The sequence below is a fragment of the Octopus bimaculoides genome, chromosome 7 (genome assembly GCF_046866305.1).
Source record: "Octopus bimaculoides isolate indiv1 chromosome 7, ASM4686630v1, whole genome shotgun sequence".
Lineage (NCBI taxonomy): Eukaryota > Metazoa > Mollusca > Cephalopoda > Octopoda > Octopodidae > Octopus > Octopus bimaculoides.
In genome coordinates, this window is record NC_142934.1 from 75,831,613 (window position 1) to 75,858,930 (window position 27,318).

Below are 27,318 nucleotides of genomic sequence, written 5' to 3' on the forward strand. Positions count from 1 at the left end.
CACCCTATATATATATATATATATATAATGTACATGTATATATACATATATTCACACGTGCATATATGCATATTCCTATATATGTATGTGTATCGAACCAAATTCGACGACTGGTACCCATGCCAACCTCTCCTTCATTGGACACTAAAATTCTGCTTGCGAAGACCTGCTGGGCAAGTGAAATCGAAATCGAAATCGTAATTGAACCAAATTTGATGACTGGCACCTCCCATGCCAGTGGAGCGCTAACAGCACCATCCAAGCGTGATCATTGCCAGGGCAGCTGTTTGGTTTCCATGCCAGTGGCACGTAAATAGCTCCATCTGAGCGTGATCGTTACGAGTGTTGCCTTACTGGCACTTGTGCCGGTAGCACATGAAAAAAACATTTGAGTGAGGTCTTTGCCAGTGCCGATGGACTGGCTCTTGTGCAGGTGGCATGTAAAAAACACCATTTTGAGTGTAGCTGTTGCCAGTACCGCCTGACTGGCCCTCGTGCCGGTGGCACGTAAAAGCACCCACTACACTCTCGGAGTGGTTAGCGTTAGGAAGGGCATCCAGCTGTAGAAACTCTGCCAGATCAGATTGGAGCCTGGTGCAGCCGTCTGGTTCACCAGTCCTCAATCAAATCGTCCAACCCATGCTAGCATGGAAAGTGGACATTAGACGATGATGATGATGGTAGTAAAATAAGGATTCAGATAGAATCAGGTACTTGGAAAGATATGCTTTGGGTAGGGTTGGATAATCTCTGTGGTTTTGGCCTATGGTTGGTGAGCATCAAATAAGATATTTTGTTTGGCTGTGTAAACAGAGAAAACCAACCCTATGAGTATTTAGCACCTAGGGGCTGGTCTAAATCATGTGTTGCTTTAAATAGTACATTGTTAGTATACTCTAGGGTGTCCAACAAGTCGTAAATCCCCTCGGTGTAGTATAATGAAATGAATAATAACATACGATGGATAATTGTCAGCTGATTACAGCTGTTTCTCAGGTAACTTTTTAATAGAAAAATGAGAACATTACTCCATTACAAAAGACTGTAATCATCAGATGAGAAGTAATTTTACAGACAAAAGAATATCCCAAGAATACAGCAATGAAATGGGAGAATGACCAACTAAGTTGACCATGAAGGTTAAGAATATAGTTTTTGAAAGTGCTGTTTAAAGTGTTGTTTGAAAGTTGTTGTCTATGTTGTTTAAATACATTCCACAGGTCCACTCTCAGTTATTTTTCTTAGCTCATTTTTGTTTTACTCCTGCAAACTACCCAGGCTGTAATTGTATTCTATTCCTTTTCATATATACCTAACTCCTTTGGCTACTGGTGACAGGGTCAGACAATTGCTGTACTGTTGATGATTATTGAGTCTGAAACACATACCCATGACCATCCTCTTATCTCCAGACAATAAGGCTGTCTTTTTCCTTAATGAAGAGTCAACTTTGGAGAATTCTTGAATTATGAGATCATCACCTTTTTTCAGGTGGAGCTGGTCTTAACTGCCATTTGGTAATTATGTTACCAAATGTGAAGGCATGTGGTTTTGTGGTTAGTGTAATTGGCTCACAATCATAAGGTTGTGAGTTCAATTCCTGATGGCGTGTTGTGTCCTTGAGCAAAACGCTTTATTTCACTTTACTCCAGTCCACTCAGCTGACAAAAAGGAGTTGTACCTGTATTTTAAAGGGCCAGCCTTGTCACATTATGTGTCACCCTGAATTTCCCTGAGAACTATGTTATGGGTACATGTGTCTGTGGAGCCACTTGCACATTAATTTTATGAGCAGGCTGTTCTGTTGATTGGATCAACTGGAACCTTCATTGTTATAACTGACAGAGTGCCAGTTTACATCCTGTAGAGGTGGAGATAACCTTAATAAGTCAAGAATTCATGTTGTATGGTATTTCATATATCTGTATTTCTCTATCATAAAACACTTTGTTAAATTTTGCTATTCACCATGGCCTTTGTGGTAAAACAACAATAAAAACTTTTGCTTTTATTTCATTTTGTTGAAGTTTATCATCATTATATAACTGCCAATCTCTCACCATTTACTCTACAAACTCCTTCTACAGGGAGCAATGTCACATGGTGTAAACCCAACCTATGCAAAAGATGTTGATGTAATAGTACCGAATGTCTGCAGCCAGACTTGGAATGTCATTTACAATGGTGAACCAATCATTGACACCTCATCACTCAATGAAGTCAACTTTGAGGCAGCCTTCAGTGGGATATCTACCCGTAAAGTGATAATGGAGGAGAAGAATATATACTGTGGTGCCTACAATGTGATGATATTGCAAAACAAGTAAGTTTATCATATGCAATATGTTTACTGAAAGTTTATCACATACACTACAGGTTTATCAAGAGTTGAATACATATATCACAGCATTCAGCACAGGGACGATATCAAACTGAACAATTTCTTCGACAATATCAAATCATCATTGTTGTTTAATGTCCATTTTCCATGCTGGCATGTGTTGGATGCCTTGACAAGAGCTGGTATGGCTGGGGGCTGCACTAGGTTTCATAGTCAGTTTTGGCTTGGTTTTTACAGCTGGATGCTCTTCCTAATGCTGACCACTTTATAAAGTGTACTCGGTGCTTTTGATATGATACCATCACTAGTGCTTTTTATATGGCACCAGCTCCAGTACTTTTTACATGACGCCAGCACCAATGCATTTTATGTGGAGCCAGCACCAACACTAATGCTTTTCACATGATACCTTGGTTTTAGGACATCAATTCTGCAATGGTGGGCAAATCTTCTTGAGTACAGCAATGTGCTACATATCTCAGTTCTCTGTCATTTTTGTAAGGCGTGGTGTTTTGAGATCAGCCTTCAATACTTTGTCGCATGTCTTCCTAGGTCTCCCTCTTCCACACCTTCCTTCCACTTTAAGTGATCAGAACTTCTTTATGCAACTGTCCTCATCCTGACCAAATGAGCGCAGTCTCCTCTCTTGCTCACTGCATATAATTCCTCTTATGCCTAACTTCTCTTGCAAAACCTTTGTGGTCTGTCATACATGTACATTAAGATTGCATATCCAGCAGAGCACGCCAGCTTCATTTCTCTTTCATCTTCACATGTCCTCTGCATTCAGGATCCACATCTGACTACCATGTAATATTGCAGCTTGTACACATGTATCATATAATCTTCTTTTCACTCAGAGAGAGAGAGAGAGAGAGAGAGACCTTTGATTGCCAACAGGGATAAAAACTCTTCCCATCTATTGTCTTCAAAATCACAAAATTCCAAGAAATTAGTGTTTATCACTTGTCCTCAGGTGTAATATTCTTGAACTCAGCCCTGAGAGACAACAAAACACAGGTAGACTTAACTATCCTTTGTCAAGTGTATTGGTCATAGGTAGTGTGCATTGAACTATACCATAGTCATAGCTAAGTGGACTGAGCAGTTATGTGTCTCAGATATATACACAATACAGTGAATGATACTACACTATGGTACTTACATTGCGCTATGTGGACTGAGCTGTTGACAGTTAAGTGTCTTATATATAGGGAATAGTATATACAGTGAATAGTACCTCACTATGGTATCAACTTTCAGCTAGGTCAACTAGGTTATTGATACTAAAGTCTCTTGTCTATAGATACAGTACAGTGAAGTGGTACCTACTTACAACTAAGTAGACTGGGCAATTGATAATTATGTGTCACAGACATTTCAGTTAATACATTGCTGGTATGAGTACCTGAACAATCAGAGTCTTAACTCAGCCAGCCATGTTCTGTTACCACGTTTATATTCTTACAAAGAAGATAAATGTAAAACAGTTAAAGAATAAAATTTAACTTTTGGTGGCAGGCTTCTAGAAAAACTAGGTTTGTGATAAAGCTTCAATTCCATATCCACCCCCTTTACACCTGCCCTCTCCCTATCTATTTGTGTACATGTGTGTGACTGTGCATACATATATCCCACTTTCTCCTCTGCCTCTCTATCTCTTATATGTATGTATCTCACACTCTCTTCATACATACATACACATACATACATACATACATACATACATACATACATACATACGCACGTACATATACAAATCTGCACATGTACATACATATATACAAAGATATCCTGTTGATGTTGTTGAAATTCCAGTGAAGGACCCTTGGCTCTAGGTTAGAAATAAACACTTTCTCTATTGTCAAGAAATCTTGAAATAAAACTGAATAAGGACATACATACATACATACACACATACATCCATACAAATGCATAATTTCCACATAAACAGTGACATAGACCGCCCCTACCTAAAACGTAAACAAGGCGGCAGAGGCTTAACATCAATCCAAAATGCCTTTGAATGTTGCATCATATCCCTTCAGCAACATCTTTTAATCACCAAGTGTCAAAGTGCATCGCTTGACCAAGTTTGCATACATGAGGCTGATAACATAAGACTTGGAAGGTAGCTCTTTGAGCAACACTCTTTGTCTGATAATCTAGAATACACGCCCAAAGAGGTTGCACGACTCTACTACAACGTATCATCAGATGAAAGGATGAACTTATATGAGCAGAAGACTATGCATGGATATGCTAGTAGAAAGTTCTGTGATGATAGTAACATCAATCATCAAAGCAGTTTATCATGGACCAGTAGCCAGATTACTACCTCCCACTTTGAAGGGTATGCATTTGCAATTTAGGAATAGGAAATATCAGCCAAGTACCTGATGCACAAAAGGGATAGAGATGCAGGCAAAGCAGTAAAATGTGACAACCGATGCAGACTTTGTGGAGTTCACACTGAAAATATCACCCACATCATAAGCAGTTGTCCGAAAATGTCATTACAGTATCATCTACCAATGAGACATGATGTAGCTTGGACACTCTATAATGAAATCTGTCAGAAGGATAATCCCAAGGATAAAGAAATAAGAACCCACAATATAGTAGAGGCCATAGCTACTCACAGTAAAAGGGAATATTGGTGGAATGTACCAGTGATGACCTCAATAAAATGTAAGCACAACAGACCTGATATAATGATCTGGGATAGAGAAGAGAGACTATGCACAGTTGTGGAAATTAGCTGCCCAGTGGATGTTAACATAAAGCTGAAGATCAATGGAAAAGAGAACACCTATACTGAGCTATTGAGAAATCTGCAGTTATTCTATTCAGATTACAAGTTCAGGTTTATATCTGTAATTATTGGGGCCCTGGGATATGTAACACACTGCCTAAATACCAATCTTGAGAAATTAGGCTTCTCAAAACCAGAAAGGAGAAAGCTAATTCAAAGACTACAGATACAATCCATCACTGGAACTGTAATAATTTTAAAAATTTTCCAGAAGTTTATCATTTAAATATATATGATCATGTCTAGATATGCAACTATATGCATGAGAATACATACTTAAAACATAGAAATCTGCACATATATGCTTACATACATACATACATACATACATACATACATACATACATACAAACAAAAATACCCTGTTGTTGATGTTAAAATTCCAATGAAGGAGCCTTGGATCTAGGTTAGAAACCGGTTCTTTCTCTATTGGCAAGAAATCTTGATATAAACTGAATAATGACATACATACATGCATAGATACATACATACGTACATACACACATACACACATACACGCTCATACATATGCACACACATACACACACATACATACATACATACATACATACATACATACAGACATACATACATACATACATACATACATACATACATACATACATACGTACATACATACATACAGACATACATACATAAATACACACATACATACATAAACAATTTCATGATACCTCTCATCTGCAATGTTTTCTTCACTTTCTTTACACAATGTGGTACTTGCAAATGCTAGCAATGACCCAGTCTTCAGCAGCACAGCAGTGCTTCATGTTCATCTGAGATTTAAATATTTGCCACTTATCATCACTTGTCACACCATTTTCAAATTGTCTAAACTGTGGCTCAAACAAACAAAGACTCAGTTTTCAACAGTGTGACAGTGTTTCATTCTTACAGGTTTATTTATCCATCCTTATTTATATTCTGCTCTGGAATTTCAGGAGAGATAATCATCGAGTGATCCATACAGATGGAGGAGAACTGATTGCAGTCAGCTCTGAAGACCATAAAATCCGTTTCATCAATTCAACCACTGGTAAAGATATTGGTCCAACTATCTCAGGTCATGCTGGTTCCATCCATTGCCTACATCTCTGTGAAAAGAAGAGGATTATTCTCAGTGGTAGTTATGATACAAGCATCCGGTAAGAAAATTCCTACATTTTAAAACACTTTTTTCTTCAGATAGAGCAGTGTTTCTGATCCATTTTATCCTTGGACGCCTTCCTATTTTACTTGAATGGACCATTATAACCATCTAATGTTTAAAATATCCTGCTATATTTTTATAGGAATTGTATAAAAAATTGTTAAAATATTTGTGTATAATAGAAATATAACCAATTTATTGCACATAGATTTTAACAACAAAATCTTATATGACCCCCAAGGGCCATATTGACCCTAGTTAAGAACCACTGAGATAGAGCAACAAATAAAATGTCATGTATTATTTAGCTATGTCTCTGTACATTTTGAATTCAAATCTGTTGAAGTTGACTTTACTTTTTATCAATCTGGGGTCAATAAAATGAGTACCAGTTATATACCAGGGTCTATTTAGCCAACTGTGCTCCCTTGCCTCAAAATCTTTTCTACTCTAGGCACAAGGCCTGAAATTTTGGGGGAGGGGGCCACTTGATTAGATTGACCCCAGTACACAACTGGTACTTAATTTATTGACTCCAAAAGGATGAAAGGCAAAGTCGACCTCAGTGGAATTTGAACTCAGAATATAAAATAATACTTTACAAACAAGTGGAATTGAAATGACCAACCATATTTTCTGGCATGCTAGTCAAAATTTTCAGACTGAAATTTACAGCCAATAAAGGTAGTTGATTTATACACCGAAAGGACTTTGGAGGACCAAAAATTCCATGTCAAATGCAGCCAGGTTTGCAAAGATAGTAAGGATGTTTGAGTGTTTACGTTACATGTTTATACTATATAATACATTGACTTGTATTCTGGAAAATATGGCATGTTGGTCAATAAAAAAGTTATGCTCACCCTCATATAATAAAAATATTATATGTGAGTTGAACCCAAAATAATGCAAAATTAGGCATACCATTTTTATTGATTAACATAGGTAATTTAAATTGCATGTTAGTAGAGTACTTCTTCCTCTATACAAAGTTACTTCTCAACAAAGTCTCCATTGCATTTGCACCATCACTGAACACAACTCCTGACTCCTCTTTGAAACAATTCAAGTGTACACTGTTGTACCCACTTCTTCACAGCCTCTTTCACCTCATCTATGTCATCAACTAATTGTCCCTGAAGACTGTCCTTCATTGGACCAATAAGTTTGAAGTCAGAGAGTGTCAAATCTGAGCTGTACAGGGGATGAAGAAATGTTGACTGGCCCATTTGTTGTTTGATTTTTTTGTCAAAGATGTTTATGGTTTCATATTGCCATGGTGAATGTGAATCATTTTCAGGTTCTTGTTCAGTCTCATTCAGTGGTTTTTGTCTAAGCTTTTTAGTGTCTCAATGTACTGTTCACTGTTCCCTATACTGTTCACTATATTATTCACTGTTCACTATATTGTTCACTGTTCACTATATTGTTCACTGTGTTGTTCACTGTTCACAGTACTGCCATGTTCCAGAAAATAATGAGAATGATGTCCGTGACATTACATAAGAAAAACAGTCACTATGACTCTCTGTGCCAATCACTGACTTGGGTTTTGAAAAAGAAGTGACACCATTCTATGGACTGAACCTTTGATTCTGGGCCATAAAGATGCGTCATCATTTGCTTCAAATGCTTCTAGCATATTAGTGCAGTCTCCTGACCCTCATCTTTAAATCAAGTGTCATCAGCTGAGGTACCCACTTTACGCATGCTTTCCCTTATCAAAAGTCTTCCATTATTACATTGAAACCACAGTTCAGTTGTGCAACAGGTTCATGGATTAAGATTTAGTTTGTCTATGAGAATCAATTCATCCACTCACTGGCGTTTCATGTCAGTGTTCACAATTGATGACCTCCAACCACATAATTTTGTCTCCAATGCTGGTTTCCTCTTCTTTAAACTTCATCCATTTGAACACATTGCTTTTATCAGTGGTGTCATTTCCACAAACAACCTTCATCATCATCATCATTTAATGTCTGTTGTTCATGCTGGTATGGGTTGAACAATTTGACCAAGGCTGGAAAGCTGAGGGGTTGCACCAGACTCCAGTCTGATTTGGCATGATTTCTACAGCTGGATGCCCTTCCTAATGCCACCCACTCCAAAAATGTAATGGGTGCTTTTACATACCACAAACATGGATGCTAGTTGTGTGACACCAGTATTTGCATGCCGAGGGTCTCAATCATTTGTCATTACCTCCGTGAGGCTCTATGCTCGAAGGGTGCTTTTTATGCGCCACTGGCACAGGTACCAGTTACGCGACACCAGCATTGGCTACATTGCCTCTGTTAGGCCTGATGCTCGAATGGTGCTCCCACAGAGGTGGAAAAAGTGGAGGGAGTAGAAAAAGAAACAAGAAAACAGAGTGTAGAAAGGAAGGAGAAGTGTGAAAAATAAATGAAGGCTAACAACAAAAGTGGGTGGGTGATTACAGGTTAGCAGGGAAATGAATAGAAGAAGAGATAAAAGGTCAAAGCCACTAATATATTCACTGTAGCCATCAAAACCTGTACCCCTCTTTCATGAAGAATTCAAAGATGGTATGTTGCTTTTGTTAGGAATCAATTATTTGCCTGTAATAAAGAACAAGAAGAATTACCACAGAGAAAAAGTTACTCTACCAGCATGTGCAATTTGTATGACTTGAGTCAGTTAATAAAGAAGTTTATCAGGCTTTCAATGATGAATCTGCATTAAGTATGAGACACTGATTGCTATTTTTACAAACAAATGAACAAATGACAGTATGACATTTAGTTCTGTAATCTACACTTCTTCTACATAATGTCCCCTGTTTATGATGATTAATTAAGCATTGGGTTATAATAAATGGGAAACAATTCATTCACTCACTGGCGATTCATGTCAGTGTTCATAGTTGATAGCCTCCAAATAGATAATTTGTCTTCAATGCTGGTTTCCTCATCTTTACGCTTTTTCATCCATTTGAACACATTGTTCTTAACAGTGGTGTCATTTCCATGAACAACCTGTAGCCATCACAACCTTACCCCTCTTTCATGAAGGATTCAAAGATGGTATGTCACTTTTGCTTGGAATCAATTATTTGCTGTAATAAAGAACAAGAAGAATTACCATAGAGAAAAGTTATTCTACCAGTAGGTGAAATTTGTATAACCTGTGTCAGTTAATAAAGAATTTATGCCACTTTTGCATTACTTCTGATATAATCTTCAAATTATATCTGTTGTACATTGGGTTGTAATGAACTGAACATGGTCAAATCAAATCAGTTTGCATGGGAATGTGGTTAAGTAAAAGAGAAAACTGATGCTTGAATATTTACAAAACAAATTTTTCAGATGTAGTTAAAATTACATAAGTAAATATCCAGACCACACACATACAGATACAGATAAGTACGGATAAGTACACACACACACACACACACACACACACACACACACACACACACACACTCTCTCTCTCTCTCACACACATTCCCCTACACAGATGCACACTCACCCGAATACATACACTCATAAACAGGTACATATCTAGATTAACTAGTCACATATACCGGCATACATATATTTCAGGGTTATATATGTGCAAACAAATGAACACACTCACTCACACACACACATACACACACACACATACATACACTCATAAACAAGTGCATATCTATATTAAATATTCACACATAAACACACACATACATATGTCTAAAGTACATATGTGTACACAACACCCACCCACCCATACACACTCACTCATACACACACACACACACACACACACACACACACACACACACACAGTTGCATATACACAATATTGTTTTCTACTTTTTGACTTACAGATGCTGGTCAATAGACACTGGTCGCTGTCAGAAGATATACCGTGGTCATCGAAGCACAGTTTTGTGTGTTCGTCTTTTCAAAGATGCTGTAGTATCTGGGTCAAAAGATGCCTCCTGTAGATGTGAGTTACCATCTTTAATTCACTCTAAAACTTATCTCTCTATTTTTAACTCATTGTTCTCCAGCACTGGTGTCATTCTCTACAGCTTCATGAAACCTGGTAAATCAATAACAGTGGTTGTATATATCAACCAATCGGATGAAATGATGAGTGAACTTGCAATTAAACAACTGAGATTGGTCAATAGAGACAGGCCAATTTTCTTGCAAGACAATGCTTGACCACATGTTACACAAAGAATGCTACTCAAGTTACAAGAAGTGAACTTGGAAGTACTGTCATCCACCATATTCACCAGACCTTGCACCAACTAACTATCACATTTTCCAGGCATTGGGAGAACTTTTTGCATGGAAAAAACTTCAAATCTTAAGAAAATGACAAAACAGCCTTTCATGATTTCATCACCACTTGCTCTCCAGAATTCTTTGCTGCCAGTATAAATAAGCTGCTGATAAAATGGCAAAATTGCGTTGATAATTTAAGTGCATACTTTGATTAACTGCATTGCTTTTTGTTGAGATAAAGTAAAATAAACTTACAGTTTAAAATTGAACATTTCATTCTTAATGACCTGATATATATACGACAGGCTTCTTTCAGTTTCCATCTACCAAATTCATTTACAAGGCTTTGGTTGGCTTGAGGCAATAGTAGTAGACACTCCATAAAATGTGGATTCTTATATGCCCTGTGTGTACAACTGTGGTGATTAATTGAACCATTTAATTTAAATATAACCTCATCATTCCAAACACTCTTTGTGGAAAGTGTGCATCTTCTAAATATCCTACCAATACCAATCACTAAGCCCACTCTTTGGCTTATCTTCATGGAGAGCATGGACTATTCTAGGAAAGTAACTTTTCTAATGACAGTGCCCCAAAATGTGATTTGACACTTGATTTTCAAATTCTCTGTTTCATACATTGCACCTTACATAACAAGGAGTTCATTAAAAAATGAAACATGTACTTATATAAGGAAAAGTGTACAGTGACTGGTCCCAAAAGTTGATGGAATATGGTTTGGACAGAACTTTTTAACTACATACTGATCTCAGAGAGGGGAACCAAGTAACCAGTTCCATTTTAGAAGTCAAAACAAAAACTGAAATCATTATTTATTTTGTAGACTTGGAATATCTGTTACAGCAGCCTTCAATATTTTTCGGTACAACCATGTAGATAGGGAAAGGTAAGATATCAAACAACTAGCGAGAGGAATTTGCAGTCAGTATCCTACCACTCAGCACTTCTTTGTTTACTTAAAACACTTATTCTACTAAAACTCATGTGGCAAGTGTCTAGTTATAGACTGGTAACATATCCAGAAAGAGGTTATTTTTTCTTATTCACTTAATACATTGTTTTTCTCTGGGATGCCAATTCCTGATGAAGTTATAAGGCAAGGCTGGATTAAGACCCATAAAGCCCTAAGCACTTAAAAGATTTTGGTGCCCCCATAAAAGATTATGTAATTCAAAATATAAATAATAAAATCCATAAAATAAATTATTTTTTAAAATGAAACAAAACAAAGATTAAGATGGAAAATAATACTTATTTCTGTACACTTCCACTTTATTTATATTTGAAAAATTTTCTCCGACTTTTTTTAAAATTGTGAAGTCTTTGATCAGATCATCACTATGACATCATGAACACTTTGAAATTATATTTCCAATCATATACACTACTCTGAGTATTATTTTTGCAAGTTTAAAGTAATTTTTTTTTTTGTGCTGTAAATCATTTATCAGTTACCATTTCTGTGGTTCCCCCTTCACTTGATGCCCTAAGCATGTGTTTATTTTGCTTAATGATAAATCCAGCACTGTTGTAGGGTCACTATTGTGACAAACATGTCTTGAGCATTTACACCTGGTGGAGTTCATCTCTCTTCAAGTTTGGGGATAGTCCACCCCTCTTCAAGTTTGGGAATAGATTCTATTAAATTTTGAAAATGAAATGTATTTTTTATAAACACTGATTTTATAATCAATCAATTTATATATACAGTCATTTCTCTAAGAAAAGGTAAAAAATGACAGGAAAAAGATGTAAAAATCAATAGATTTCAATACTAGACATGTACTTTAGTTAGCAGCCCTGAAAAGATGAATAGTAAAGTTGACCTTGGTGGTATCTGAACTCAAAGTGCCAAGCTGGATCAAATACCACAAAGCCTTTCATCCAATGCTTTAATAATTCTACTAATTTGTTGCCTCAGCACAACAGGAACTGGAGATAAACAACAATCCTATGCACTGAGGAAGTCTGTGAAAGTAAATCTGTACAATTTTTATGAGCCGCTAAACTTTGTAGACTTTCCCTAGGACATTATATTTCAACAATGCATCAAATCTCAAATCTTTCAATCTTCTTGTCATTAAGTGTGGGACCTGAACACTGGTAAATGTCTGAAGGTTATGCATCATTTGAAAGCAGTGAGGTCAGTGGCAATATCTGGAGAACTCGTTATCAGTGGATGTGATGAGGGTGAAGTGAAGGTTTGGCACCGTGGCACAGGAAAAATGGTTAAGGTAACAGCTAACTTAGCTTATTTCATTCTTTTTTTTCCCCCTCCAAATGTTGCCCCATGATTGATTAGTTTTATTGCTTCTCGATTGATTTATTATATCCCCCACCACTTGTGCTGTTCCTCCACTTCCTCTTACATTCACATTCTTTCCATATTTTTAACTTACTTCTTTCGTATTTTTTATCTCCCTTTTTCCTTATTCCCACTCTCTCTCTCTCTCTGCCCCTCTCCCTCCCTCTCTCTCACCCTCCTCTCTCTCTTCATGTGTCAATAAATGCATTGAACACCAGGTGATGTAATTTAAATCTTCTGCTGCTGCTGTGATATGTGCTTTAGTATGATGTTTAAATCTACCCTCATCACATTCCCAACTAATTTTAACATTGAGTTCACACAAACCTCAGACTTAGTTTCTCAGGCATTCGTGTGACAGCAAAAAGCCTTCTTTTCATGATTTATTTTTTTAGTGACCAAAAGAGCAAATGACAGAGTTTTTATGCAATGTTTTTGACCTGTAGCTGCAAATGTTTCCCCTATAAATTTCTGCTTATTTATAAAGTAAGAAACATATAAGCTTGCTGTGGATGGGAGATTCTGTCTAGTTCTTTGATGTGCTAGTTGGGGATGTTCCAAGATGATGGAGAGTAAAAAGGGACTGGACCAGGTTTTCAAATATCTATTTTTGTGAGAAACAAGCATTAACTGTACTACAGATAGCAACCATATGCAAGTATGATTTATATCAAAATACATTTTTAATTACTTTATGTCTGTTTTCCTAGAATAACATTGTATGGGTTGGATTTTGTATATCATTGAAGCCATTCTTCTCATAGCTCTGTGGCAGGGACGTGCTGCCTGGGTAGGCAAGGTAGGTAGTGCCTACCCTGAATAAAATAGATCGATAGTAGCATTTTCCTTTTATAGCAAAATATGCACCTAATTCAATAAAATTACGAAGGTTACTTTGACTACTATGCCTAAAATGCAAAATATCTTATTTTTTTGTAGATTAGGTAGGCATAATTCACTCCTGCCTTTTAATTTCAGTATTAAAACTACGCATAGTACTGCTGTAGTACACGTGTTGTGTACATTCCTACAACATCTTCTTTATGTGCTATAAAGGCAGAAGTAATTTTGCCTCCAACTCTGTTGCACGCCTGTGTTTTGCTTATTTTTTGTGTGTTTTACTACATAAACATCACCAACTGCCTACCCTGAGTAATTACTGACAGCACATGCTTGGCCTTTGGTCTTTCTACCACTAACCATGTTTTTTTCATGTTCTCTTTAAACTTGTTTTTTTACCACAGAAATTAAAGGGTCACTCAAGTTCAATAATGTGTCTTAAATTTGACCGCTGGCATATTGTAAGTGGTGATAAAGATGGTTATGCCATGGCCTGGAGTTCCCAAGGTGATCATAGCCGCTGTCTGAATGTTTTCAAACATCCAAAGTAAGATGCAATTTCATTGGTAAATTTCATTTGTGGCTGAGGTATTGTAAAAGAAAGAAAAATTATACATACATATATACATGCAAAAATTCACATACATACCCTGTTGTTGAAGCTGAAATTCCAATGGAGGAGCCTTGGATCTAGGTTAGAAAGAGGTTCTTTCTCTATTGGCAAGAAATCTTGAAATAAACTGAATAATGACATACATACATACATACATACATACATACATACATACAAACATACATACATACATACACATACATACATACATACATACATACATACATACATACATACATATGCAAGGATTTTCTGAAGTTCCAATTGTGAATTTGTCTGTGTTAACAACATCCCAAAGATGGAGCCTTGTATCTTTGTTGGAAACCAGCTTCCTCCTCAGTGGAAGATTTATGATGATTAAAAAACAGAAGAGACATACATACATATATACATACAAACATATGTATGTACAGACATACATATTGGCACGCTGTTGGTTACGATGGAAGGGTTCCAGTTGATCCAATCAACAGAACAGCCTCCTCATGAAATTAATGTGCAAGTGGTTGAGCACTCCATGGACACGTGTACCTTTAACATTAGTTCGCAGGGAGATTCAGTGTGACACAGAATGTGACAAAGTTGGCCCTTAGAAATGTTGATAGAACTTATATTTGACAATTGAGTTGATTGGAGCAACATGAAATAAAGTGTCAATGTACCTCTCAGAATTGAACTCAAAAACTTATGATCATGAGCTGAATGCCCTAAACACTAAGCCATGCACCTTCACATACATACATACACACATGAATGCATACATACATACATACATACCTGTATGCATATATACATACACATATACAAACATACATACATACAAATATACATGGAAATGTGCTGTGCGTGAGAAGACCCGGCAAGCCAAGTGAGATCGTTGCTAGGGCCCCTGGACTGGCTCTTGTGCGGGTGGCACATAAGATGTACCATCTTGAGCGTGACCGCTGCCAGTACCGCCTGACTGGCCTTGTAGGGTTTTCGAGCGAGATCGTTGCCAGTGCCCCTGGACTGGCTCTTGTGCGGGTGGCACATAAAAGACACCATTTCGAGCGTGGCCGTTTTCGTGCGGGTGACACGTAAAAGCACCCACTACACTCTCTGAGTGGTTGGCGTTAGGAAGGGCATCCAGCTGTAGAAACTCTGCCAAATTAGATTGGAGCCTGGTGTTGCCATCCGGTTTCACCAGTCCTCAGTCAAATCATCCAACCCATGCTAGCATGGAAAGCGGACGTTAAACGATGATGATGATGATGATGATGATACATACATATATACAATATACATACATGCATACACACATACAACATACATACATACATACATACACACATACAATATACATACAATATACATACATACATACCTGCATGCATTCATACATTCATACCTGCATGCATACATACAATATACATACATACATACATACATATATACATACATACATACATACATGCATACATACATACATGCATACATATATACATACATGCATACATACATACCTGCATGCATACATACATACATGCATACATACATACATACATACATACATGCATACGTACATACATACATATATACATACATGCATACATACATATGTACATACAGCATGGCTGTGTGGTTAAGAAGTTTACTTTGTTGCCCTTGTTGCTTTGGCTTCAATTCCACAGTAAAATTTGATAAACAAAAACTGTACAGAAGCATATCATCATCATCATCATCATCATCATCGTTTAACGTCCGCTTTCCATGCTAGCATGGGTTGGACGATTTGACTGAGGACTGGTGAAACCGGATGGCAACACCAGGCTCCAGTCTGATTTGGCAGAGTTTCTACAGCTGGATGCCCTTCCTAACGCCAACCACTCAGAGAGTGTAGTGGGTGCTTTTACGTGTCACCCGCACGAAAACGGCCACGCTCGAAATGTATATATGTGTGTCTATGTAGGTATATATGTATGTCTGTGTGCATGTGTGTATATGAATGTGTTTACATTTCTTTGAGTGAGTGTGTGCACATGTAGGTGTGTGTGTTGATGTGTTTTTTGTAATGATAAATAATTATTTATTGTAAGAAAATGTCATTTACTGAACTCAATTTTCTAAAATCTAATAATCATTGCTTTATATTTATTTTAGGGAAGTGTGGTGTATTGAACTTGCATTTCTGAGAGTTGTTACTGGATCTGATGATGGTAGGATCCGAATATGGAATTTGATAACTGGCCAATGTTGCCGAATTATGAGAGGTAACAGCCAGAGTGATCCAATCTTGCATCTACTCCCTGTTGCAAATAGGTGAGAAGATTAATGCCAGTTTTCTATAAATTGTTCAAACTTATTGAAAGTGAAAGAATTTCCATACAGTTGTGTAACCTGGTCATTATCATCACTATTATTATTATCATTATTATTATTATCATTATTATTATTATTATTATTATTTTTATTATTATTATTATATCTATCATCCTCACCACCACCTTGTTTCTTTAAACCTTTGTATTTTATGTATATGTCCCTTCTTTTGGAGTGTTTTCCATGTATACTCTTTTTTACTCTTACTTATTTCAGTCATTTTGACTTTGGCCATGCTGGAGCACCGCTTTTAGTCGAGCAAATCGACCCCAGGACTTATTCTTTGGAAGCCTAGTACTCATTCTATCGGTCTCTTTGGCTGAACCGCTAAGTTACGGGGACGTAAACACACCAGCATCAGTTGTCAAGCGATGTTGGGGGTACAAACATACACACACACACATACACACACACACACGTATATATATATATATATATATATATATATATATATATATATATATATATGTATATACATATATACGAAGGGCTTCTTTCAGTTTCCGTCTACCAAATTCACTTACAAGGCTTTGGTTGGCCCGAGGCTATACTAGAAGACATTTGCCCAAGGTGCCATGCAGTGGGAATGAACCCGAAACCATGTGGTTGGTAAGCAAGCTACTTACCACTCCTGGCACTGCAGCATCGATTATCAGGCACTCTTGTTTGTCCTTTTTTTTATCATTTCATTATATGTAAACCCCAACACTTTGTGTCTGTCTTTTTATTGTCCTTCTCATCCTTCACCTTTGTGGTAAATATATGAAATCATCATCATTATTATTATTATAGACATCACACAGTATACAATATTGTGAGGTTGTTGATGGAAGATATTGTGTCTACTGGAGGTTTGTACTGTTTGTCAAGTCCAAACAAGGACCTCAGACAGACAGTAATTTATGCAATATGCATGCAGTTCCAAGTAATGCTGACTTTTGCAATACTCCTAGATTGTAGTGTATTTCTAAAGTTTTCAGCTGTTTTTTCAGATTGCATGGTATTGAACTCAATACTCCGATGACAATAGGTATAACCATTATGTTTGACTCTAGTACCTGCCACATCTTAGCGATCTCAGTTCTCAGGTCTCCATATTTATCAACTTTTTCTCTTTCTTTCATGGTGATATGTTGAACTCCTGGCACTGCAACATCGTTTATCAGGCACTCTTGTTTGTCCTACCTAAAGGTTACTATATCCAGCTTTTGGTGCGCTAATACCTAGTCTGTCTGGAAGTCAAAGTCCCAGGGGATTCTTGCCTTTCCCTTTTTGTCCATTACCTTTTCCAGTGTATGTTGGTACCAAGTACCCATAACATTATATCCATACTTATGGCATAGTAGCCAGTGGAGGTTTTGGGCTACCTTGTCACGTCTATGCTTGTACTCTTTCTGCTCAAGACTTTCACAAGCACTAACAAGGTGAGTCATGCTTTTGACCCTCTTCCCACACATTCTGCAAAGGTCCGTTGCACTTGTGTAGTATATATTCTTTTTCACTGAGTTGGTATTCAGTGGTCCTGGGCAGCGATGATTAGGCTTTCAGTATTCTTTTTTAGGTCACCCTTGTTAAGCCACCTCCATGATGCTTCTTGGTCTTTTAATTTGTTGGTTTCATGGTGGAACTGACCATATAATTCCATGCAGAGTAAGGTTTCTTCTCTCTTGTTTGGTGTCCTTGATCGGAATTCACGAGCACTCTCAAGTCATTTTTTGTTAAATCCTTCTGCATTAGCAGCATACTGTAGCTGGTCTTCTTTGCTGTTTACCAAATATTCTGTCATGTTTCTTCTTTCACTGTTGATGCACTCTTGTACACTAATCAGCCCATGTCTATCTTTACCCCTCTTCATGTAGAGCCTGTGTACATTCACCTCAGGGTGGAGGGCACCATACATTGTCAATGTCTTTCGGGTAGTGCGATTGAGCTGATTAATCTCCGCTTGTGTCCATTTCAGGATGGGTGCACTATAGTGGACTACAGCAACCACTCATATGTTGATGGCATTCACAAAGTTCTTTTAGTTGAGTTTTGATTTCAAGAGAAGTTTAAGGTGCTTGAAACATGCAGTGATGAACTTGTCTTTCATTTCTTTATGCAAGATATTGTCCAGCTCCAGGATCCCAAGGTACTTGTACCCATCATCATCCAGGTCTTTCATTCTCTCTTCAATTGGCAATTCTATGCCCCTACAATTTACTCTTTTTCCCAGTTCAGAGTAAGCACCGCACACTTTGAGATACCAAATTCCATCCCTATATCCTTGCTGCACATTTGCACAGTCTCAATTAGCCTCTCCATTCCATTATTATTATTATTATTATTATTATTATTATTATTATCATTATTATTATTATTATTAAAGTAGCAGGCTGGCAGAATTGTTAGCACACCAGACAAAATGCTTAGCAGCCATTTCATTGGTTTTTATATTCCATGTTCAAATTCTGCTGAGGTCGACTTTGCCTTTCATTCTTTTGAGTTTGATAAAATGAGTACCAGCCAAGCACTGGGCTTGATGTAATCAACTTACCTGCACCTCCAAAACTGCTGGCCTTGTACCAAAATTTGAAATCATTATTATTGTTATTATAACTAAAGCAATGAGCTGGTAGAATTGTTAGCATGCTGGGCAATATTTCGTCTGTTGCTACATTGTGAGTTCAAATTTTGCCAAGGTTGACTTTGCCTTTCATCCTTTCGGTGGTGGGGGCATGAAATAAGTATGCACTGGGGTCGATGTAATCGACTAGCCCCCTTCCCCCAAAATTTTCAAGGCCTTGTGCCTAGAGTAGAAATAATTCTGAGTTCAAATTCCATTGAGGTCGACTTTGCCTTTCATTCTTTCAGGGTTGATAAATTAAGTACCTGGGGTTGATGTAATTGACCAGTCACCTCCCCCAAAATTTCAGGTCTAGTGGCTATAGTAGAAAGGATTATTGTTATTATAACTATTATGTATATGCTATGTCAGTAAGCAAGGATGTTTTTTTGAGGTTTGGTGGCAACAAATCTCCTCAAATCTCAAGACTCTTTCTTATGATGCCTTCAGAATACAGAATTACACTTTTCTGCATGTTTGACATGTATTTCTCAGTTCCAATATCTTTCAGCCTTTTAAATAGCAGTTTGAGTGTTGTGTCAAGTGTACCAATTACCATATGAATAATTGTCATCTTAGCCTTCCATAATTTCTTCAACTCTCTGGCTTGGTCCTGATATTGCTCAATTTTTTTTTTATATCCATTCCATTATCATATGGTATTGCAAATATATGACCTTACACTGTTTGTTTCTTTCGTCCTCTATAATCATATCGGGTCTTCTTGCTTCAATATGGTCAATCTTTATAGGGAAATCATATATAGTCTTGTAACTTTTATTCACAACCTCTGCTTCTTGTTCATACCACTTTTCTGTTACTCTGAATCTACACATTTGACTAACATCCTAATGCACTTTTCACTTATACAGTCATGCCTGCACTTACATTTTTTCCGTGCTAGCTTACTAAATTCAATCAAGGTATGGTTAATACGTTCATCTCCTCACCCACAGATTCTGCTTTTGCTCAACTGAATTTTATCAAACCTTGCCTTTATTAAATTCATTCTGATGGCTTGTTCCTGAGTGGCTATAATAAGTGCTTCAGTTTCTTATTTCAGGTTTCTACTCATCAGCCACAACCAGCGTTCTTTACTTACAACATTGTTGGCTTGTTGCATGAATTGGTCACATAATTTGCTTCTTGTGGAAGGTATGTATGCATTCCACTGGTGAGGTGGTCTGCTGCGAGCACTCCCTGTATAGAAGGCTGTGCTGAGATTGCACCATCTACAGAGATTCCAGGATAGTGAGCAGGTGTAGTCACCATTTATCAAGCATATTTTCTCCACAGTTCATCTCTTTCGTGGAGATCCAGTACTAAGTCAAGTAAAAACCAAGACTAGATGGTTTTTGTCATGACTGGAATTTTGTCAGTTGCTCACAACCCCTGACTAATTAGGTAATGCTATATTAGCATTCTATGGAGAGCTATTTATGGGAAAGAGTGAAGACATTCTTGGTGAATCAGCTGGCTGGTCTGTTCTGGGTGACTTTCAGGTTGGGTACTATGAGGTACAATGGGTAACTTCCAAAAATCCTCTTAAGAAATATTGAATAGACACTGTCATATATTGCTTTGATTTTTCTTTATTATTTTCAGACTTACAGTAAATACCCACACTAAAATATTGACATTGATATTTGAAGAAATAGAATGGAACTATGACCTAGAGAATGACAGTTTACCCCCACTGGCTAAGTACACTGGCTCAAGTCACCACTCTAGAAATGAGAAGTGGCAATATTTAAATTGGTCAGAGAACAGAACAGGCAGAGATAGCATTTCAAATAGTGATCGTTCAAAATCCTTCTCTTTGTTTGGACAAAAAGGCAACTCTCAAATACAAAGAATGAGCATATCAGAAGGTAGTAAGAGTTTTCAACTCAACCATAAAGTTAAAAGTTTCAGAACAAACCATTTGACAATATCTAAATACAATTTGAAGAATCGACTGAGCCACTCAGCTCAAAGTGGTTATAGATCAAAAGACAAACTGACTCACTCTTCGCAAAACAGTCAAAGGACTTCAAGCAAGTGGAAGAAGAAAGATGCCACCTGGCAACAGAAATCTAAAAGTGAGAATGAGATGAAAATAAATTTTGTCAAAAAGTCTACAGTAATTTCAAATAATGTTTCCCAAATTGCTCAAAATGGTGAAAATCTAAAATCTGATGAAGAAACTGATCAGGAGTTAACTCTGGTGCGTAGACTATCATGGTCTTTTGATCCCCCTAAGGTTGTTGAGTCCAAAGAAGTTAGTTTGCTTGAAACTAAAAGCTTGCTGAGGTCCCAAATTCGTACTAAAACTAAAGTGAAAATTCCAGAGTTTATCCATTTAACAAGACAAGCTTACCAACAACATCAGCAGCAGAGTAAACTTACAAATGTGACACCTTCAAAAACACACCGGTCTCTCTCTTCTCCAGGGAAAATTGACCCAAGGACAAGAATTTCTCTTAATCAAGTGTTCCTATCTCAATTGAAGGACTCTGGTTCTTCCAATGAAAATAAAGAAAACAATGATGATGATCCAAAAGGTAAGACAGAAGCTAGAATTATGACAAAGACAACAGTGCTGACCAAGTTTGTCACAAAATACACCAAAACCAAGGCAAAATTTGAAATGCAATCACCAAAAATAAAGTCTACCATTCCAAGAGGTTGGACCACAAGTCCTGCACCAACTTGGTTTCTACTGGAACAAGATTCAAAATCTTGTGTTATCAGACCAATTACAGCTTTTACTAAACATACCAAATCAGATTCAGATTTGGTTATAAAAAGAGGATTTTATTCTTCAGATTCTCTCATGCAGCCAGTTCAAAGATTAATTCCAACTAAACAACAGATGGATAAAATTGCTGAACTTCAGGCAAACTACCGTTTAAGGTGTGAAAGTCGACGGCAGGATAACATGATACAGGGCAGGGTGAGGTTGTGTGATGATCCACTTAGAGATTATGCTGAATTTCATCTGAAAACATATCAGGAAGAAAACCAAGAAATTGAAGAGATGGAGAGAATGAAAAAATGTCTTGAAATGGAACAAAAACAAAAGCAAGAGCAGAAGCAAATAGCACACTGGTTGGCATTTTCTAAGGGTTTACGTACATCAAGTTGATATCAAATCTGCAATAAGAATGTAACAGAGACAACCAAACTGTTCCAATCAAATTGTAAATAATTAATTTATTCCTTTAGACATAATTCTCCAATTTCTTTAGGGAAGTAGGGTGTATTTGACTGAACCCTAGTATATCACTGGTATTATTTTAAGCTCCTTAGAAAATTGAAAGACAAGGTGTTATTTGAACTTGTAATGTAGAGAGATGGAACTAAATGCTGTAATGAGTCTAGTCTGACAAACTACCATTTGAGCTGACAATATTCTCTAAATTGTTGAGAATGGCTACCAGACTAACTGAAAATTCTTTCACTGTTTTTGTACATATTGATTAAATTTAGAATAGAAGATTTATCCTTTTAACTACAGTGTCATTGATATTTTTTTAAAAATAGACCTCAGTGGCTCATTGAAGTGGGACTTAATGTTTATACCTGAAATCTCAATGTTCCTACTTCATGGCACACTAGAGATAATCCTTTCTCCTGTAGGCACAAGGCCTGAAATGTTTTTTTGGGGAGCTAGTAGATTACATTGACTTCAGTACTCAGTTGGTACTTTTTTCATTTCCCCTGAATGGGATGAAAGGCAAAAGTTGACTTTGGTGGAATTTGAACATAAAGCCAGAAGAAATGCCACTAAGAATTTTGTCTAGAATTTTCTTTTCATGACCTGACTTTTTGTCTGATGTCACTTTGTCAAACATCACTTTGTCCATGCTTTTTGGTCAGATGTCTTTTTGTCCAATGATTTTTTTGTCCAATTTTAAATAAACTGCTTAAAAAACAAGGTGAACATCAAAATCAAATAAACATTGGGAATTTTATTGATAAGATTTTGTCATTGGACAAAAAGACAGACCAAAAGACATGGTCGAAAAGACTTTTGATGAAGCGATGCTGCATGAAAAGACATAGCACCTTTTCTTTTATTCTTTTACTTCTTGCAGTCATTTGACTGTGGCCATGCTGGAGTACAGCCTTGAAGGTTTTTTGCTTGTTTTTATTTGAACAAATTGACCCCAGGACTTATATCTTAAGCCTAGTACTTATTCTATTGGTCTCACAAAGACTCATACACATAGATATATACATATATATGACAGGCTTCTTTTAGTTTCCATCTACCAAATCCACTCACAAGGCTTTGCTTAGCCCAAGGTTAAAGTAGAAGACACTTACCCAAGGTTCCACACAGTGGGACTACCAATTCACCAATTCTAGAGATTAAATTATAAACTACTGCTGAACTTTACATGGAAAGTTAAACAAAAACTGCCTTTTTAAGTTAAAAATCAGTAAAAAAAGAATATACAAAACTATTGGTTACCTCATTTTATTAATCACGTTTTCATATAACAAAATTATGAATGACATGTTTTCCAAGAAATTTTCCACCCTCTTCTTATTTTGGCCATAAATTTTCAGAAACCCATTTAAAATACTGATTAAGCAAACTAACAGTCTCAACTATTTCTAGGGAGTCTTCCAGACATTGAAAGAATTCATTTTATAGGTACTTTTATCGCTAACCATTCTACTACATATGAAGTTTTTCTTATCTCTCATCTTTTACACACACATTGTTTATCATGGGTACACAGTATAGAGTTTCTATATACTCCTTTTCTGTATATTAAGAATTGCTACTTCCTAGATGGTGGTCGAGTTCCATGTTCTTTCTTACTAATTAAAGCATATCTTTGCAAATTTACTTCAAGACCTTGTAATTCTAGACTTGGCTTCCATGTTTGAAATTTCACCTCTAATTCTTTGACAGATTCAGCAAGATATAGATCATCAGTATACATCAGTTCTCACAAACCACCAGTCTTAAACTCTCCTGTTAATGATAGGGACGATTATAATAACTAGGAACAAGCTGAAAGTCCTCTGACGGACTCTTATTTGCATACTAAATTCCTTACTGAAGTCATTGCTAACTCTCACATTGCTGACATAGCTATATATGTTACCCTGAAAAGATACTTCTCCACAAGACAATAATTGCTAGATACAGTGGCTTGCTCTTAGTTAAGAACTTTTGTAAATATATCACTAGGAAGAGGACTTGATAGTATCCCTATCCTGATACAAGCTTGAACTGCATCTTGTGTAAACTAAATCTCTTCCTGATTAGTTGTGATATAATTCTTTCTGTCTCATAATTTGATGTTTCAGTAGTTGCTTCATCATTATTTAATGTATGTTGTCCATGCTGGCATGGGTTGGATGGTTTGACCAGAACTGGCAAGCTGCACCAAACTTCAGTCTGATTTGGCATGGTTTCTACAGCTGGATGCCCTTCCTAATGCCAACCACTTTACAGAGTGCACTGGGTGCTTTTATGTGGCACTGCAAGAGCACTATTATGAGCTAGTTTTTTTCCTTTTAGCAGTTGAACATAAAATCATTATGTCACTCATTAAGGATATCCTTTCTGATTGACTTTGTGAGTGACCAACATATTTTGTAACTTGTTGAATATTTTCAGCATCTCAGTGAATACCTTTATGGTTTGGATGTTTTTTCTTGCTTTTATATTCCTAATAGCTATTTCAATCATGTAACTCTCAACTTTAATTAACTGGTCCCTATTTTTGGTTGATTTGGGATGTTCCCTTTCTCTCCCATGTTTTTCCCCATTTAACAAATACTTGTATTAGCTTTTTTTTTTTTCAAAGGTCTTTTTTTTTATCTCAGCATCAATGCTCCATTATTATTCTGTACATATTTACCCAATGGTATACTAGAAACTTTCAACAGCATCAAGATGTAGAAATTGCTCATAATCAAAACAATACACTTCTACTACAACCTCCTTAATCATGAACAAATTACAACTAAAACCTACCTAAACTTTACAAACGCTAATCCTTTCAGATCGAAAGTTGCACCACAAGGCTACTCTTCCCCTTCAGTTAAAAACAGCTGCTGGTCCTCAACACAACATTAGTGTCCCCCACTCTAAGAAAATTTTATTTTTTGATGACCTTTGTAAGCTCTCCAGTGTAATTGATGCCAGAAATGTTCCTCTGGAATCATTTCCAGTCAATAACAGCAGAAAAGAACCCAAGGATGGACATCCTGAGAAGGGAAGGCAAAGTGTAATGGTTAGTGAATGACCTAAGAGATTGGCGACAACAGGAGTGATGAGAAGTGAAAAGGATGGGTCAAGAATGCCCAAGGGGAGATGACATTGGTCCAACCATCTCTGAGAAGAGTCTATTATAGTAGTGGTAGAAAAGCAGAGAAAGGAAGCAGCACACTTGTGGGACAGAGACAGGAGCATGTGTATAAATGACTTTATGCCAACACTGCTACTACATACACAAACCTTAACAATGGAGTGATTGTGCCAACTGACATTCCCCAACACACTATAGCCATTAGCACATCAACATACAGTATTGTCTATGTTTCTACATTGAGTCCTCTTAATTAACAAGTCGCCTGTCATCTTATTTACTTACACTTCTCTTACTCTCTGATTAATCCTCCAATCCTATACTAAACACTCCACCAAATCCTTCCCAAAGCTTAATTTCTCTGCCCCTCTTCCTACCCCAAACACATTTTCCCAACAGACATTCAACCTGCCTAAATTCAAGCTGAATGTCAACAAAATTGATGCCACCAGTCTTGAAAGATTTTGTGAAATTCATGGGCACTGTCCCTCGTCCAATTATTAGATGGTTGTAATAATTTCTTTTATTTAAGATCAAAGAAAGTTTATAAAGTTCATTAACTCTATTATGGTATACATTATATTACAAATAATAATTTTATCAACATTAGAAATTGTCAAATTTAGCAAAATCTTCATTCTAGAAAAGTCATCAGTCATTTCGTATCAAAAGCATCTTTAGATTAATCTGTAGATGGAAAATTTGAGGGAATTTCAGATGAAAAATACTATGAAATAATTCCCTGTAGCTGTCTCTCACCTTGTGGGAGAACATAAACTTAGAACATCAAGCTAATGAAACCCTGGTTAAATATGTAGTGCTCCTGCTGTTTACAACTACTTCAGTAATGATACTAAGGCTACAAAAAGAAAACAAAAAACCTCTAAAATAATACAAAACAGCCTCATCATATTCTCCTACAAGATAAATCTAATGATCCATGCATTTGCACCTTGTAGGATTTAAACTGAAAATTGTTCAGTTCCAGATCAGGTCTGAAAATGTCAACTTAGAAAAGGGGGGAAAAAAATTACTGAATAAATAAGTAAACAAATTAGTTAATAAAAATCATTTCTTTAATTCATACAATGGCAACAAACAAAATATAATTGACTGGTATACATTCACCATAACTTGAGTATTTGTCAAAATATGAAAATATATCGGTAAAAAAGCAAGATAGTGCAGTGTTATATATATATATATATATATATGTGTGTGTGTGTGTGTGTGTGTGTGTGTGTGTGTGTGTGTGTGTGTGTGTGTGTGTGTGTGTGCATGTATATGTTTCTGTATTTGTTGATATCAATATGTGAGCAAAAGTGTATACATACATTCATACATACATGTACAATGGGGTGCTGGAAAAGTTCCTGCCTTTAAAGGTTATTGTGAAAGGCCTGGTTGGAGGCCCAACCTTCCAAGTTCTTTTACAGGGCTTAGAAAAACTGAATGCCTGCTGCAATACGGGTGTGAATCTGAGAGAGAAATATGTTAAACAAAATCCTGTATTTTGTTTTACCCAAAGCCAGGAACTTTTCAGCACCGCCTTGTATGAATGTCATTATAATGCATGTATCTACAACTGATAATGTAAAACAATGTAAAAAAAAAGTCAAAATCAACACTTTATTTTGATGATTTACAATGTACTCTCCATCTATTGCTATTTCGTCAGTATTAAC

At 36.7% G+C, this 27,318-nt stretch overlaps 1 protein-coding gene across 2 annotated transcripts in view; it reads left to right on the plus strand.

The window, feature by feature from the left end:
* Nucleotides 1-23,764, plus strand: part of LOC106878140 (F-box and WD repeat domain containing protein 10B) — a 41,100-nt gene extending 17,336 nt beyond the window's left edge. For both annotated transcript variants that reach the window (XM_052969760.2, XM_089355529.1), the window contains 7 exons: nucleotides 2,088-2,323; nucleotides 6,119-6,322; nucleotides 10,163-10,284; nucleotides 12,681-12,829; nucleotides 14,145-14,287; nucleotides 16,493-16,651; nucleotides 20,922-23,764. In XM_052969760.2, the coding sequence (XP_052825720.2) occupies nucleotides 2,088-2,323; nucleotides 6,119-6,322; nucleotides 10,163-10,284; nucleotides 12,681-12,829; nucleotides 14,145-14,287; nucleotides 16,493-16,651; nucleotides 20,922-22,443 (2,535 nt within the window). In that variant the 3' untranslated portion in view covers nucleotides 22,444-23,764. The remainder of the gene's footprint in view (nucleotides 1-2,087; nucleotides 2,324-6,118; nucleotides 6,323-10,162; nucleotides 10,285-12,680; nucleotides 12,830-14,144; nucleotides 14,288-16,492; nucleotides 16,652-20,921) is intronic.
* The last annotated feature ends 3,554 nt before the right edge of the window (nucleotides 23,765-27,318 follow it).